Genomic DNA, 16,219 nt, shown 5'->3' on the forward strand with positions numbered 1-16,219 from the left:
CTACAACTGTAAGCAAACAAGTTGACACTGGCTTCTGATAGTGGCCCTGCGGGATTCCTGATAATGCAGCAAACAAGCAGGATTGGAAGTATTGGAGGACACCTGGTTTCTAGATTTTGCCACTGGTCCTTCCTTTTCATCTGGTTCTTGGACTTTCTTAAGTCACCATCTGGCTACCTTAAATCACAGCCAGGACGATTCCAAAATTTATATGGCTGAACATCCTACCTTCCCTGTCCCATGCCAGTTCCAGCCTGGACTGAGGCCCCATTTGGGACACTCCTGTGTCTTTTGGCTTTGACTTGGTATGTGCTGTCTCTATATTGCCTGGTCTGGTTCCAGTTTGGATCTAGGCCCCAAGTCCTTTCCCATAAGCCACCGTTTCTGGTGCCCAATGGGGTAGTCACTGGCCTTTCTGATTCTTGTTCTGTAATGTTTTTAATTGATTTCTGTTAACAATTCTATCCATGACACAGGGCATGGAAAGAATTTGAAATCCCACATAAAAGGAGGCACTGATCTTGGCTAAAATGAGATGCTAACCTGTCTTATATGTCTGAAGTACTGTAATAGTTATAGTATTATGTGGACCTTGAGCCTTGTGGTTTTCACTGCATTTGACACTATGGACATGATGGACTTATTCAATCTTCAAACCAATGATCTGTTTGATCGAATAACTGGACAACACAGGGTGAGGGTGGGTGACAAATTGGTGACCCAAGAAGAAAAATAATCAATCCAACCGGTGAAGAGTTAAGTGACGGCTGGTCCAGGGTATTTACTGCTTATGAGTTCACTGAATCAATCAATGTTAAGAAATGTTCTCCTTCTGCAACCACAGACTATGACTACTGAAGTCTCGAAATCTCTGACATATTTGCAGGAGAAAAATAAGTCAAAAGCAAAACAGCTTGCTACAAAAAGTAAAGATCATTCCTTGGCTTAAAACAATGACTGTACTCATTTGGAATTCAGATCGATTACCCTGACAACTTAGATTTTCACATTACTGTGAGAATAAGGAAAAATAGGTCTCTCTGAGTGGTTTTGCATTAGAATTTGTTAAGGAGAGAAGAATCATTAAAGTCTTCTCTGAGAAAATAAAGTAACAAAAATGTGTTCTGGATATTCTGGTACATTTTCAATATTTGATTGAGTTGTTATTCTTCCTTGTTCCCTGTAATCACACAGCCAAGGCTACTGAATCAACCCCACTGCTGAGTAACACTGCAAGATCCTCTCTAAGCTCATTTTAAAACAGCATTCCTCTGAGTCTTCAAAACCGAATTCTTCTGAAACTGGAACTGAGGTTAAATTTAGGTCAACATGGATTTCATAAAAGTAAAAAACCTTTAAAGTTTGTATTAAAAAATCATGTGTCCAAATGAACAGCCTTGGTTGGGTGATGATAATCAATATGACAAAAAGTTAAGTTCCCCTCTCCAGGCTTTCTAACAAGGAAGTTCTGAAACTTCATCCTCCACATTGAAATATTTCATCTCGACTTGGCAACACAAGCAGGACTGAATGTGATACTCACTCATCAATTTGTTCCATTCTGTCATCAGTAGTAACAAGTACATGTAGCCACGTGTCAGGTTAGTTCCTGCTCACATCAATTTGTCCCCATCCAGGTTCCTGGGATTCAATCTATGGTCATAGATCCACTCTGTTTTACTCTTACTCCTGTGTTCTTTTATGTAACTGTGCTGAAAACACCAGTTACTGTTCTTTTATTTTAACTCAAAATGGCTCCTCACTTTCTCTAACTATAAAGAAACCTTTCGGCAGAACTAACTTGCAAACATCCAAGTAAGTCAGTGTAAGTGACACAAATAACACTGCCACAATGCATTGGACTGTCTCACAGAACATTCTGTTCCTTATTCTGTCTAGAGGAGAAGATACAGCAGGGCCCTATCTGCCCCACTGCTTGCCTCTGCCATCCAGTCAGAAGATTTCACCCCAACACCAACAGGAAGCGTGCAATCCATCTGTAAGGTGTGGTGGGAGGAAGGGATTGAAGCAATATAACAAGTAGGTGATAGCACTAACTTTGAAGGCAGACTCCATTTTTAGAATACATGATAGATGGGGAAACTCAGTCTCTCTAAGACTCATCTCAAGAATGAGAGCAATAATTGGGTATCATGAGGCTTAAAAGAAACAATGGACATAATGCTCTTCACATAGTATCTTGCTCATGGTAAGAGATGAATAAATGTTTCTAGTGTTCAGCATGTAATGAACACTCAATAAATATTGATTGAATAAATGGGTGAGTGACTAAATGAATGAATGGACAATCAACCAGATAAAAACCTGTTTTATGTTCCCAATACAGATTCCTCTCCTCTAGACTTAAATTTCTGCTTAAGAAATGGAATAGATTGTACATTGTGGGCTTAGTAATGTTGGAAAAGGGTAGATTTGCTCCCAGGGTCTCCTAGGAGAAAGAGTGATGACTTGGGCCAATTCCACACTCCCCTGCTGGCAGAATTCCCATACCAATCCACAGGAGCCAGGTGGAGGGTTTTCTGAACCCTCACCAGGGGATCATTACTGAACAGATGCAATTAAAATGAAAATAAGATCACAAGCCCTGCTTGCAGTGCCTTGTAAGGCAGCATGCAAGTTTTGAGCCTACCCTTAATCTCATCCACACCTAGAGTCCTTATGGCATCCTCTTGGTCTGCCTTACACAAACCTGGGTTACTTGATTAAAGGACTGAACTCCTGGGTCTCTGCCTCTTTATACTCCCAAACTTGTTCAGTTCCTTGATCCTCTGATCCTCTAGCTCATGAATAGCTTGTTGCTTTTTGTGATACCTGGGTGAGGAAACTGAAGCATGAAGTGAGGGAGGGCTCCCTGGACCTCAAGATCAAAACCTCAAGGCCTTTTCCCAAGCATCTTTCCTCTCCCAACTTCATCCTTCCACAACTAAGAAGGATGATCAGAAAGAGAATGGCAGGCTAACATCCTCAATGGATCTATGACTGGTGATGGAATAAGACAGGCCCAAAAACTTGGCTTTACCAGAAAACTGCACCAGAAATACTGACTTAAATTGAAGGCCCCTGGTATTTAATGAACTCTTGTAGAATTTTCCAGATTTCTTCAGTGGAAGGCTTCCTTAAATCATTTTACAGAGGCCTTTTTGAGACAAAGAAGATAGTTTCTCACTCACCTTTTTTATTCCAACTACTGTTCAGCTTTGGGGACATATTTTAGTTCACTTTTAATATTCTGGATTTCCGATAGATTGACTGCAGGTCCTGGAAGTTTCTTTGCTCCTGGAATTGGCTTCTTCTCCTCATCTGAGGTGGGAGGAACACCCTGAAGAGAAAGGAGAAGAAATCCAACTCACCAAAAAAGACATTTGATCTCTTTCGACCATGAGTATGAACCAGAAAAAAAAAAATTAAAGCAACAATGATGTCAAAGTGTGTTTCTAGCAGAGTGACTGTCCCTTGTGTTGTTGAGACAGACTTAGAGTTTCAATACAATCTCCTAAAGTTTGTTGTGAAGTGTGGAATAAAGTTGGAAGAAGAAAACAAGTAATTTCCACATAACTTAGGAAACACTAGAGTACATTCAACTTCTGATAACTAACAAAAATTACCACTAGTTCAAAGGATTTGTGTTTCCAAGAGAAGCATCTTACAAGATTGACTTTAATTTATAATCATACAATTATAATATGCCTGACAGCAAAGATTTGTACAATGTTAGAGCATAGCAGGCTCTAACAATAATTTAGTACAGGAGCTTCCTGTTTTGTTTGGGGTGTAGTGGCTGCCAGTCTTTGTTCAAATAACATCTTTGGGATGCATAAACAAACTGAAACAAACGTAAGCAAAACCTTTTTGAATATGGGCACCACAAGAGAGAGCGGCAGAGGAAGCCCAGCTCTCTCCTGCTTTGGGAAGTATTTTAAATTTCCTTTCATTGAATGTTATATTTTTGTTGCAGCTTTAGGGCAGGACCCACATCCTATCCTTTTTTGTGGCATTTCCAATGTCTAGCACAGAGATGCGCGTGCATACTTGTTGACTGTTGTTTAATTGGATCAATCCCAAGAATGTACCATAATGAAAATCTATGCCTCTATGTGCATACACCAAACACACATATAATGGTAACTATAAAACAAGATCAGTTGCTGTGTGTGGCTCCGAGAACTTCAACTCCTGTATACAGAAAAAAAGTTGATTATTAGCCCCTTCCTTCTAATTGCTAGAGGTGGTGGATAGGGGAGGATTGTTCTCTGTGGCCCCAGGGAAAGGTGTTGGAGAACATTTGATCACCGTGGCAGCCTTGAGAACGCGCCTCTCGGATCAGTTTACTGCAGAGAGGATAATTGAATGACGGCTCCAGCTGCTTCACATTGAAATCCAGCCATCCATCACCAAGCTGAGGTCACACTTCCCACGGCTGCTTGTAGCCAATGAGTGAGTGCGACAGGAATTCTAAGGCGGGCCCATTCCTGGGAGACTTGGGACTCCTCTACGGAGCTACTTCACCTGGAGAACTTGCCTCAGTACAGCACTGAAGTCTGAGATGCTTCCACCCAACCCTCTATCCCTCTCTCCCTCCCAGCCTCATGCAGCTCCCTCCCATTTTTCCTTACAAATGTTTTCCCCAGCAAATATCTTTGGGTCAGTTTCCTGAAGGACCCAAACTAACACAGGCTGGCGGAGAGCTCCATCTGCTTGGCCAACAACTGGGTGAACCAATACAGTTCCCGGGAAAAGAAATAAGTAACTGCATGTTTGCCTCTCACCAGAGAGGGTGGGCCCTATGCTCTATGCCCCGCCTCCACCCCACCCTTACCCTCAACCCCCACCATCAGCCCTGTCATTTGGGTATTAAAGCTGATGGTGTGTGTTAATCCCTGTCTGGATCCTATGTCTAGTTCTCAAATTGGTTAGAACCTAAAGGAAGAAAGTATTCAAGCTTGCCCAAACTCTAACAAATTGCTTAGTAGACACGTCCTTTATAGAAATGTTTTTAAATTGTTTATCAGAGGGGATGAGTAGACATAAAATATTGAGGTGCTATTCTTCTACTAAGGGCTAATGGCTTTTCCTACAGTCATTTTCTTTAGATCTGGTACAGTGCTGATGAAATAGCTAACGTTTCGCCCAAACAAAATGATAAATTATTTCAATGTAGACTATACCTGCTGTAAATATCTGGAAAATATTGTTTCCCTGGGTCAGTGTACAGAGCCCTAGAATCAGCTGTTGTTTTTTTTTTTTTTTTTGTCATGCATACAAATTTATCACTTATAAATGTAGATTTAGAAGCAATAATTAAAACCGTAAAGCATCCACTTGGAGGACTAGATATTCCAAAATGTTCTTTGCTATGCTTTCAGAAAGAATTTTTTAACAAGGCTATAAAGTGCTGTGTGTGTGTGTGTGTGTGTGTGTGTGTGTGTGTGTGTGTGTGTGTGTGTTTTTATATACGTGTAGTGGTGAAATGAAAAATGTTTCCTCACTTATAAATGTTCCCACGGCTGTTAGGTGGGTAGATCTTAATAAAGAAGCATGAAAGAGAAAAATGTTTCCAATTCCTTCTGTTAAGTTCCTGGATAAGTCACATTTACTAACTTTGTAACATCAAAATGTTCTATATTGGCACATTTAACACATTAAAGCCAATGTCTGTACTTACATGTTTATATGCAAAAATTTTGAAGTGAACATATGCAGATTAATAACAATATTTAATAGGTACCTTCCTCTCAAGTTATTAAAACGTCAATGCATTGTGTTTTTTTATTTATCAGCGTAAGACTTTTACCACTTGATTTGGTAAAGTCACATATAATGAGAAATTATAATTCAATATATTTAGTAATTAGACATGATATTGACTTAGGAAGAAGGGGGTTAATGGTGCATTTTCTTAAATGAAACTTCTCTCATCTTTTAAAAACATAACAGGAATCAGATTCCATTTATTTTATGGATTTGTAATTGTAAGAATTATAGTAAGTTAAGGCATAAACAAACAGGGTTCCAGATGGCCCCATTTAGCTACTAAATAAGTCCTTTTTTAATTTTGTAAGTGGATATTTGAATGAAGAAGGGACATGAAAGACATTCTTTGGCTTAGATAAAGAGAGTGTAAAAGAAGCCTTACCAGCTACAGCAGCATTCTCAGTTTCAGGAATGGCTGTTGTGAAGGGAAATGTTTCCATTGGGGGTCACAGAGTATTTGTAAAACTTGGCAAAATAGTGAACCATATTCAAGTGATACACCTTCATCTCCCTCATTATTGCCAGATATCCTACTGAGTTTTTCCCTAAACTCTCCTGTGTGGGACAATACAATCTGACCTGCTTATTCATGCTCAAACACCAAAGATTTAGTAATAACGGCACACTGTTAACTGTTCTAAGTTACATGTACTAACTCATTTAATCCTCACCTCAACTATATAAATCTGGTACTATTATCATCCCTGTCTTACAGTTGAGGAGACTCAGGCACAGAAGGGCTAAGAAACTTGCCCCAAGGCCACACAGCTAGGAAGTGGCTAGACCAGAATTAAATGTTTGCATCTTGTAAAGGAGCCAGGTGGAGAGGGAAATAATTAACAGAAAATCCCAACATGCTATTTTGTGGCTTAATGATGATAGTGTTTCAGTCAAAAGAGAGAGTTGGGAAGCTTAGTAGAGGCTTGTCAATACCCTTCAAATCACTTCAAGCAAGCAGCTGATTGTCTTATGCAAAAGACCAGCCCTGTTTATTAAGGTTTGGCTGTAAGGCCTCAGTGTTGGGCACGTGCCCATCTGTGGCTGGGCCAAGCAGATAGGTGTACTCCAGCTCTGTGAGCAGAGCAAAGGTCTTACCAGAAGCATAGGTGGGCCAAAGACAGGGTCAGTGCTCACAGGCCTTGGCAGAGAGCCAAAGATTCATTCTGGCTTCCTGCTGGGGAACATCCTCTTCACATCTGAGAGGGTGTCAGGATCAAAAATCCTTCTGAGTTTAGATGAGGAACCTACTGAATGTGATAGAGGTGATCTGTTCTGTTCAGAGATGGTATGTTGTGATCTCTATATAGTAATTATCCTCATGCAAGGCTAGGCAATGAACAATTTTAAGTCTACAAAATTAAGCAATTCCAAGTTTGCAAACTAGATAATGATAATAAATGTGGATGTATATGTTGTTTCAAATCCACATTTTATTTTCCCTTTCAAACTATGCCTTAAAATGTGACTGGGGCCTGAAGCTAATTGACAAAATCCTGTTTAACCCACCCTGTGGCCAAGCCAAGCTGTCTAACTACTCCCCTCACAATGTTGTCTTCATAAGAAACTTAATCTGAGGTCCAGGCCAGAGACTGAATCATTAGATCCCACTCCCTCCCCAAGACTCCACAAATCCTGAGAGTTTATTTCTGCTTTTATGGTAAAGAAATACCATCCCTAGCTCCACCCTCCTGCCCAATGAGCCCTATGAGAAAGGTATGGTACAGTTCAAGAAACACACTCCATCTGTTGGGCAGTAAGTTGCTCCAAAAAAAAAAAAGGAAGAAAGACAAAAAGAAAAAAGAAACATCCCTGGGGTCTTTGTATCTTTGTGAATACATCACTCCCTCCATCCTATGAAAAATACTAGTTGGCCATTTGTATATGTGGTTAATTATAAAGTAGGTGTTCACAAACCAAGCTGTATCAGTTCTTACCTATTTTAGAATGCACTGCAACCATCAGATTAGATACAAGGCAAGAGAGAGCAAAGTGCTTCCCCAGTCCCCTGAGACACTTGTGTGGAGGAAAGTACCAGTTGTACAAAGAAGAACCAGGGGCCATCTGTACCACAGGTGGAAAATGAAATGTGAGCCACCAAAACAGCTGTTACATCAGTCAATTTAGTGAGAAAAGTGGGTGAAACTACCTTCCGACTGATTGCCATGGTAGTGACAGGCACAGTTTAAGAGGAAGCACAGGAAGCAAAGAAAAATATAATTACAGATAAATGAAGGTATAGAGGAATTCCACTGCCATCCCTTCTACCTCCCCATGCCTTTTCCTCACAACATGCAAAAACAATAGGCCCAGGAGTGCTTCATGAAAATTGGTAATTATATCAAGTGATAAAAAATAGTTTATGGAATACCTACTAAGCTATGCTATGTCCATTATATCATGCCTCTTTCCTCACAGTGACCCTCTGAGGAATGGAGGGGATCCTATTTTGCAGACGCAAACTCTGAAATGCTTGGCCCAAGTCCCAGATGGAGACCTTATGATCATGAGTAAACTTGATGGCAAAGTTAACAGCACCAGAACTTGAGATTATGTAACCATAAAAGCAGAGTAGGGCCAGGTCTTTCCAACTGGTATGTTCAAAATTTGTATTCATCAAGAGTGACTTAGTGGCTGCAATTCCGGCACTTGATGATATCACTCAAATACTCCATCTCTTCCTTTCAAAAATTATCTTTCTACTGATAGGAGACTGGAACCACTAATTTAGGACCACATCAGGAATATTCACAGGAAAAAAAGGTTATAGGCAGAACAAAGTTTTATTAGGAACCTTTGAAATGGTAATAGATATTCTTTTGGGACAAATACCAAAAATGTCACTTGGTAAAGTTTAAAAGCCTTTTTACCTTTTTAAAAAGATGAAATACATTTTGCTGTGCCTTGTGGCTTTATTTGATTCCATTTTCCATGTCTTGTGCTAATAAAATGTTCCAAAACCTTCACTATCTTTTTTCAGAATCAGACCTTCCAGGTTTCAGCAGAAAAGTTACAATTGGGTAAGAAATAAAAACATCTGAAGAAGAAACTCTTCCCTTTTTATGGCATTCATTATTAATTGTAGCCTCCAATTTAGCAGACCGGGTACTTGAATTTGGGGGAGAAGTAAAGAATTAGAAAGAGGTAAACTACAGAAATGGAGGCTTGATAGACTCCCTTGCAAAGTACCCTTTTCAAAGGAAACATTTAGAGATTGAGTTTTTGTTTGTTTGTTGTTTATTTGAATCCCCAAATAATTTAATGTGCTTACTTCCTGCATTCCCACTTATCAGAAGCTCTACTAAATATTATTACATCCTGCTCAGTTGGATAAATGATCCCAAGTGAAAACTTACCAATCTAGTGACTACTGCTAGACCAAAAACTTATCAGAGGCTTTATCCTCCCCACCACACACATGTGCGCGCACACACACGTACACACAATCAATCAATCAATCAATCAATCAAATAATCAGTCAATCAACAGACTGGAAGTTAAACTCAGTACCTTCAAATAATGGTGCCAGGTACAGTACTTAAATTTGGCTGAAGGGAAGGGAGGAGGCAGTGCATTTCAGGGCTGACTAAGTAAGACAACTAAAGAAACGTACATACTGTATGTGATTCCTTGACACACAGTCATTTGCCCCCTCCCTTGTCCTGGAGAGCCAGCCCTTGCCTTGCCTCTGCCCCCTCTAGTGAAGATTTTAGAAAGGAAAAACATTGCTGTGTTCTTAGAGCTGAGGTTTCCTCACCTCCTCCACTTCGGGAGTACATTCTTTTCTTCTGGGGGGTTGACCTGCTCCTGGTCGAAAGGCTCCCATTGGAATATTGATATTTGCCTAAAAGAGAAAATGGGGTAAGTTTAGCTCAAGAAAAGTAAGAAATTGCAATGACATTCTGAGACAGTAATCATTGTGAAGAAAAATGCATCTGAAAAGTACATCTTCAAAGCTTTTTATCTCAGGAAAATTGCTGTAATGACAGCATAAAAATATGCAAAGGAAAATTTGACTTCCATTTATTACAGATTACATTTATTACAGATTTCATTTATTACACATGCTTAGGTCTGTGCAGTGATTTTACAATTTCTTGTTGGATGGAAGAATTGGAAGACAGTTTGTTCTGGCTGTTGCCCTCCTGAGGTGCATATTATTTTTCTCTCTCAAGGATAAAGAGGGAACATATAATGACAGGCAAGGAGGAAAGAACATCTGCATAAGTCATCCCACACCTTAGCCCTCCTTCCAGTCCTTCAAATTTACCACGTGGGAGGGGAGACATTTACACGTCCTAAGCTACCTCCTCCTTTCCATAATGTCCTGCACTTTATTGCCTTAGTCTCTGAAATTGACACTCTTCTACCTTCTTCCCAACATGTACTTGTATGAGTCAGTAAGGAGTAAAGAGGGTACTTGGCCAAGTTCCCTTTGTATCACCACTCATTGACTCTTCTTTTTTATGTTGATAACATACTAATCTCCATCAGTGGTAAACATAAAATACCTTCATGACATCCTCTAAACATTAAATTAGGTAGGGATATATTGACACTGTAATTTGAACTTGGTGAGATAATGTGTAAATTTGAATTTTGCCCATACTTATTTGATGTCAAATGGTGAAAATATGTAATGCATATCAAAAATGTCTTCAACCAGTATTATCACTCACATAAAACAACCATCAAATACTATTTTAAAGTAGAATACAATATTTTTCCACTGAAGATAAAGTGTTGCCTTATGAGTAATTGGATATGTGGGCTTGAAAGTTGAAATTTCGTTTTGATGTTATGCATGTAAATGATGCCTGAACAAAAGGAGCAAAATATTTTTTTATCTTATGACATGGATTGTATGATTTTGGCACCACACCAAAGGAAGTTATTAGGAAGTGTGGTAAGTCCCATTTGGAACTGCCTGGTACAAGCTCTGTTGCCAGGGGAATGATTAACCCTATGAAACAGGAAGCATCCAGTGTCCATGTTCATGCAACATGGCAGGTCTGTGTTGTGCTCCCTTCAGGAGCAGGAGGTGACTTTTCCTACCCAGGAGCTTTAAAACACCCCATCCTTACTAGAATAATGCTGATACCACAGAAAGAAATAGATCCAAAGTATTCGTGGAAAGTAACCAGAGAGGTACATCATCGTGGAGCCATTCCTAGTACCAACAAACCAAGGAGTATTTTTAATCAGTATGTACCACATATGTTAAAATATAAACCCAGCACAACTTTAGAGAAAAGCATTTTAAAAACCTAAGGCTGAGCTTTCTATGCTATTCTTACGTGTAATGGAAATACCAGGTGGCCTAGAGTGGGAGGAGGAGGGAGCATAAGAGAGGAGAAAGACTTGTCTTATGTGGTGGCAAATATGGAGCCATACTCCATGAATTCCAAGATGCATCTCTTTTAATATCTCTGGTCAGAATGTGTCTTACAACCAGCAGTGTCCTACAATTTTAGTTGGCACATTTGCTTTATTTTGGCAGGATGTAAAATAATGGTATTTTACAATTGACAGCATCTTAGATTGGATGAAATATCATAGGGGCCTGAATAAAGAAGATCAAGACAGTGTAAATAATACAGGAGATAATCCATATTGGACCAATAGACTATTTCCATCACTACAGTTTGGATGAAAGAGAGGAAAAATCAATATAGAGATTATTTGGGGAAAAAGTTAACCAGTTAAAAGTTTAGTTAAATTGTCCCTACCCCAACCCATTTATTAAGCATCTACAGGGGGCATCTTCCTAATGGTGAGCTCAAGTTATCATATTGTTTCTGAAAGACTTGATTGCTAAATTAACTCATTTAATCAAGTATATATGCTCTATAGTAGATTGTAGTTTTTAGTAAGGGGACATGTAAAGGTCATTCAGAATAATATAATATTGTGAAGGGCATGTTATGAGATGACTACTTTTCCTGTTTGGAGATTAATTTTAGTGATGCGCCCCCATGTGGCCTCTACATGTTTCATGGGTGGCTTACAGTAGTGTAAAGAGCCTAATGCTAGCAGTTGCCACAAGTTATCTGTGCTTGAAAAAGTAACAATTGCTCTGGGTCTCATTGTCCCCATTTGTAATATGAATGTTAGGCTGTGCCAATGGTTTTCAAACGTCTTAACCAGGGAACCCTTCCTTCCTTCAAATGAAGTACTGTAAGAATATCTACAGTGCAAAGCAGGCAGAGGTGGAGGGTTTAAATACCTGCATCCTCACAACAAACTTTTGAGGTTAGTATTATCATCTTCATTTTACTGATGAAGAAATGAATCCTCGGAGAGGCTAATTCTCTCAAGGTCATACATATAGTTCCAGGAAAAGGCAAGATTCCAAATGGAAGCTGCCTGACTTTAGGGACAGACCTTCTCACTCTCTCAAACCCGTCTCTTTTCACGTGGCCAAAAATAGCTCTCATCAGCTCTAAAATTCTCTAAAGCAGCTCTGATATTGGAGACTTACCCTTTGAGAGTGGCCTTTGAAAAGGGGCACATAAAATGGATAATTTCATAATAGATACCAAAGAAAAGCCACATTGAAAAGAGCCATTAACTCACCGACTTGACACTTTTTCTTCTTTAAAAGCATCACTCAAGAAATCAGAAAAACCTAAATGGAGTTTTTTTTGTTTTTTTTTTGACAGCAGATATTGACAGGAACCAAAGCAGCCTGAAAATATGTCGAACATTCAATCATAATGTGCACCAATAAGGGAGTATAAGAGGCATGCTTTGTCAATTGCAGCATGCATTATACTATTAACAAGACGATTAGAGATATTTCATTAGTATAATTGTAGGGCAGTAATCTTTGAGTGACAAGTCATAGAATAAATTATAGCCATAAGAAAAATTCCTTATAATTTGAATTTGATGAAAATATGTAGATCTGTAGCTCTCGGTTTTTATTCCATTGGCCAGAAAATTGGGTCATATTTTGTCTCTTTCACTGACTTACTCTGTGTTTAAACACAAATGAAATACTTTCTCAGCGACTAATTTTTCTACCTACAAATTGAGTATGGTATTTGCTACTAAAAATAGGCTTAAAATACAAGCTAAACTTTTATGAAAGAATAAACAAACAGAAAATGTTTAACATCAATGACCTAGAGTTGATATTAGGTTAAGCTTCCTTCTCCCCACAGATTCTATGTAAATGCAAAGGAAGCAGTCTCTTTTTTTCCTTTTGTAATGCAATCCTTTGTATTTCTTTTCCCTCCTTGAGGTTTATTCATTTTAGAGATTTAAAAATACGCCCCTGATGCAGCAGACCTGGTGCATCACTTTCCCAAGCTATATATAATTTGTTACATCCTCCAAGTTGGGAATGGAAAAAAAAATCCACTAGATCATCTTTTGCCAGAATAGGATACAGTTCCCTGATAGAAGACCTATCTGATGTGAAATTAATACTACACTTGATCTCACTAGGTGAAGAAAAGTAGAAAGAATTCCCTGTAAGTTAATTCCACTACTCCCTTAATTATTTGTATTGTTCTCTTTGCTTGGCTCCGGGCTTTAAGCCCAGAGGATTCTGGAAACAATATTTCCTCCACACCCCTTTCTGTGTGGCTTACAATGGAATGACATCTTCTTTCCCCAGTGGGTTGGATTCTGATAGCTGCCAGCCGGCTGGGTACTGACAATTCCTATTGAACTTTGCTTTCCACAGTCATTGTTCTCTTATCTCCCCCTCCCTTTTTGTCCCCACTCTGTCTCTCCTTTTCTGAACCCACTGTGAGTTTTCTGAACAGTTCAGAGGCTTCTGGAGTTTCCTCCCAATGCATTATTTGTTTCAGATGACCCCATACTGATTCGATCTTTACTTTTCAAAGGATTCCAGCAGCTCCTGCCAGAATCTATAGCCTCCCCCATGCCATTCTTCTGTAGTATGGGCAGAGGAAATTCTACAGGGTTGCATTTTGCATTATTTCTTTCTGCTCTTTCCTATTCTCACAGTCTTAGTCGTTCTCTGAACGGAGCAAGATATGACATTTTGAGATTTATAGCATCTTTACAGAAGACTTCAGAAAGAGGTTTGTTTTTTCATAACAGATTAGAAAATGAGATTCTTGTTTGATATATTAACATAAAATGAGAGACACATACATATCTACCTACTAAAATATAGTCAACTTATTTTAAAATAAAATTCTTTATCACTGGAATGCATAACTGCTTAGGGATTCTTGAAATGTGGAGTGGATTCAAAACACGGAAAACTTTCCCACATAACACAATTTTGAGAAACTTCTACTTTGCCAGTGTTCTTCACCCATGATGTTTCACATTGAAAATGTTTTTATTTTTGCTCTGTTCTCAACACTTTTTTGTTCTCTTCAATAATTTCCTGAATGACTCAACTGTAATCTCATCATCCAGAGAAAGGCAGATTTCAAGAATGTACTGTACAGCTATTAAGATAATGTGCACAATTGGTCGGGGGCAGGTTGTATTTCTGAAGTGCTTTTGGATGTCAATATAAAAAAACATGACATCTTTTTGCAAGTGTATGACTGCTTTGCCTCATGTCACAAATATAGAGCTAGGCAGAGCCGCAATGGTCATTAGCTGGAGGTAATACTGAACCCACTTGAGAGTAAGACTCCTACATTCCAGTTCTTAATACACTTAAAAGAAACCAGCATTGGAAATCATAAACAATGTATTATAGTGGTTTATGTAAGAAACAGTAGATCTATGATCAAAGAAAAGGGCTTGTCTCTACATTAAAACAAATGGCAAATGAAAGTTAATTTTTAATGTTTTAAATTTAAATAAAATATTGAAAGAAGGCATGTATGATCATTATGATTTTTAGCTTTAATCTATCAGATTAACAATGGATGGTGATAGTCTATTCCTCTATACCAATGATTGTCATATATTTGGAATCATTTTTAAACTGGAAATCCTACACAGGAAACACTTAGAGTCTTTAATGCCTATCTGTAAATATTTTCATCTTTCATGGAAACTGCTTTCTTCTTCCACATTATGCCCTAGATGAAGAAGAGTGGAAGAACAATGACAACTAGTGGGGAAAGGAAAGAAGTACTGAAACATGGAGCGTCAGAATATTCTCTTTCTCTTCTACACATAGATTGGGTAGCAACAGAAAACTTCCCATGCTAAGAAGCCACATACTCACTAATGATGTAGGACTCATATAATTTTTTTCAAATGTATCATAAGTTAGATTTAGTTTTACAAACGGCTTAAGTTGATTTAGCCATGGTTGTTTGAATTTCAGGACCATGTTTATCATTGCCTCTCTTTACTTTGTACTTTTAACTCCAAGGCAACTTACTCTTAAGGTGACTTTAATCAGTGTAGACTATCTTCTTTACTGAAATGCCGACAGTGTTTCTAAATATTGAGTTCTTTAAAAGGGAGGCACCCAGCGTCCATAAAACGGTAATTGCCTCTCAAGTAGCCTTGGTGCTTATGATTATCCTTAAGATGGTCCACACCCACTCCTCCAGCCTTACTCTCTGTGCCAATGGTGGGGACAGTAAGTAAAGACAGCATTGCAGAGTGGTTCCAAACACAAGCTTTGGGATCAGACTGAATAACTGATGTTAGGGCTTGACTATCCTACTTACAAATTGTATAATCCTGGGGGAGTTACTTCACTTTTCTAAACCTAATATTATGATCCATGGAAATCCCACTGCACTGGGCCAGGTATATGGTAAACCTTGAATAAACTGAAACTATTATTGTCATCCTGATAATAAACCTTAGAAGTTATTCTCAAGAAGTTCACAGACTTACAAGCTGGACAGAGACTTAGAAGTCATTTAACTGAAGCCTCTCCCTTTGAAGATCACAAGGACCAGGGGTGTGAATTTACACAGTAGAGCTAAGACTGGGGCACAGGACTCTTTTTTGGTTAGCCATGAAGTTCTCAGATCTCATGGAAGAGGACAAGTAATACTCAGCTTACTTTCATTAACGGTGGAGAGAAAGGATCAGTGACAATCCAGAGAAGATTGGCTCTGTGTGAATTGGGGCCCTAAGGAGGCCTGTGGTGGTTCCCAAAGTGGGTGTGTTCAGGAGAAAGAAAGACAGGCAGGTGCTGCCAGTGGCTGGTGTCACTTGGTCTCATTAGAGTCACCAAACAGATCGCTGATGGGATTAGGTTCCAGCAGTTCTAGCTTTCCCCACCACCTGTCATGTCAAATTCTTTCATTTGAGGGAGAGGACCCAATATGCAGAGTGTGCTGATGTTACCTTGGTTGCAGCTCAATTCCCACCAACAGTGGGGTTGTAAGAAGCAGCCTGGAGAGACCAGAACCGGAGTTGGCAATCTATAGCCCACAGGCCAAATCCAGTCCACCACCTGATTTTGTAAATAAAGTTTCACTGGGACATAGCCACAGTCATTCATTTACATACTGCCTATGGCTGCTTTTGTGGTACAACA

General features: G+C 39.1%; 1 protein-coding gene across 2 annotated transcripts in view; it reads right to left on the reverse strand.

Annotated features, from left to right (window-relative positions):
- The window catches only part of SMPX (small muscle protein X-linked), a 52,409-nt gene that overhangs the window by 28,350 nt on the left and 7,840 nt on the right, over positions 1 to 16,219 (reverse strand). For both annotated transcript variants that reach the window (XM_010370131.2, XM_030933524.1), the window contains 2 exons: positions 9,527 to 9,613; positions 3,192 to 3,340 (listed from right to left, as the gene is read on the reverse strand). In XM_010370131.2, the coding sequence (XP_010368433.1) occupies positions 3,206 to 3,340; positions 9,527 to 9,613 (222 nt within the window). In that variant the 3' untranslated portion in view covers positions 3,192 to 3,205. The remainder of the gene's footprint in view (positions 1 to 3,191; positions 3,341 to 9,526; positions 9,614 to 16,219) is intronic.

The sequence above is a fragment of the Rhinopithecus roxellana genome, chromosome 7 (assembly GCF_007565055.1).
Source record: "Rhinopithecus roxellana isolate Shanxi Qingling chromosome 7, ASM756505v1, whole genome shotgun sequence".
Taxonomy (NCBI): Eukaryota; Metazoa; Chordata; class Mammalia; order Primates; family Cercopithecidae; genus Rhinopithecus; species Rhinopithecus roxellana.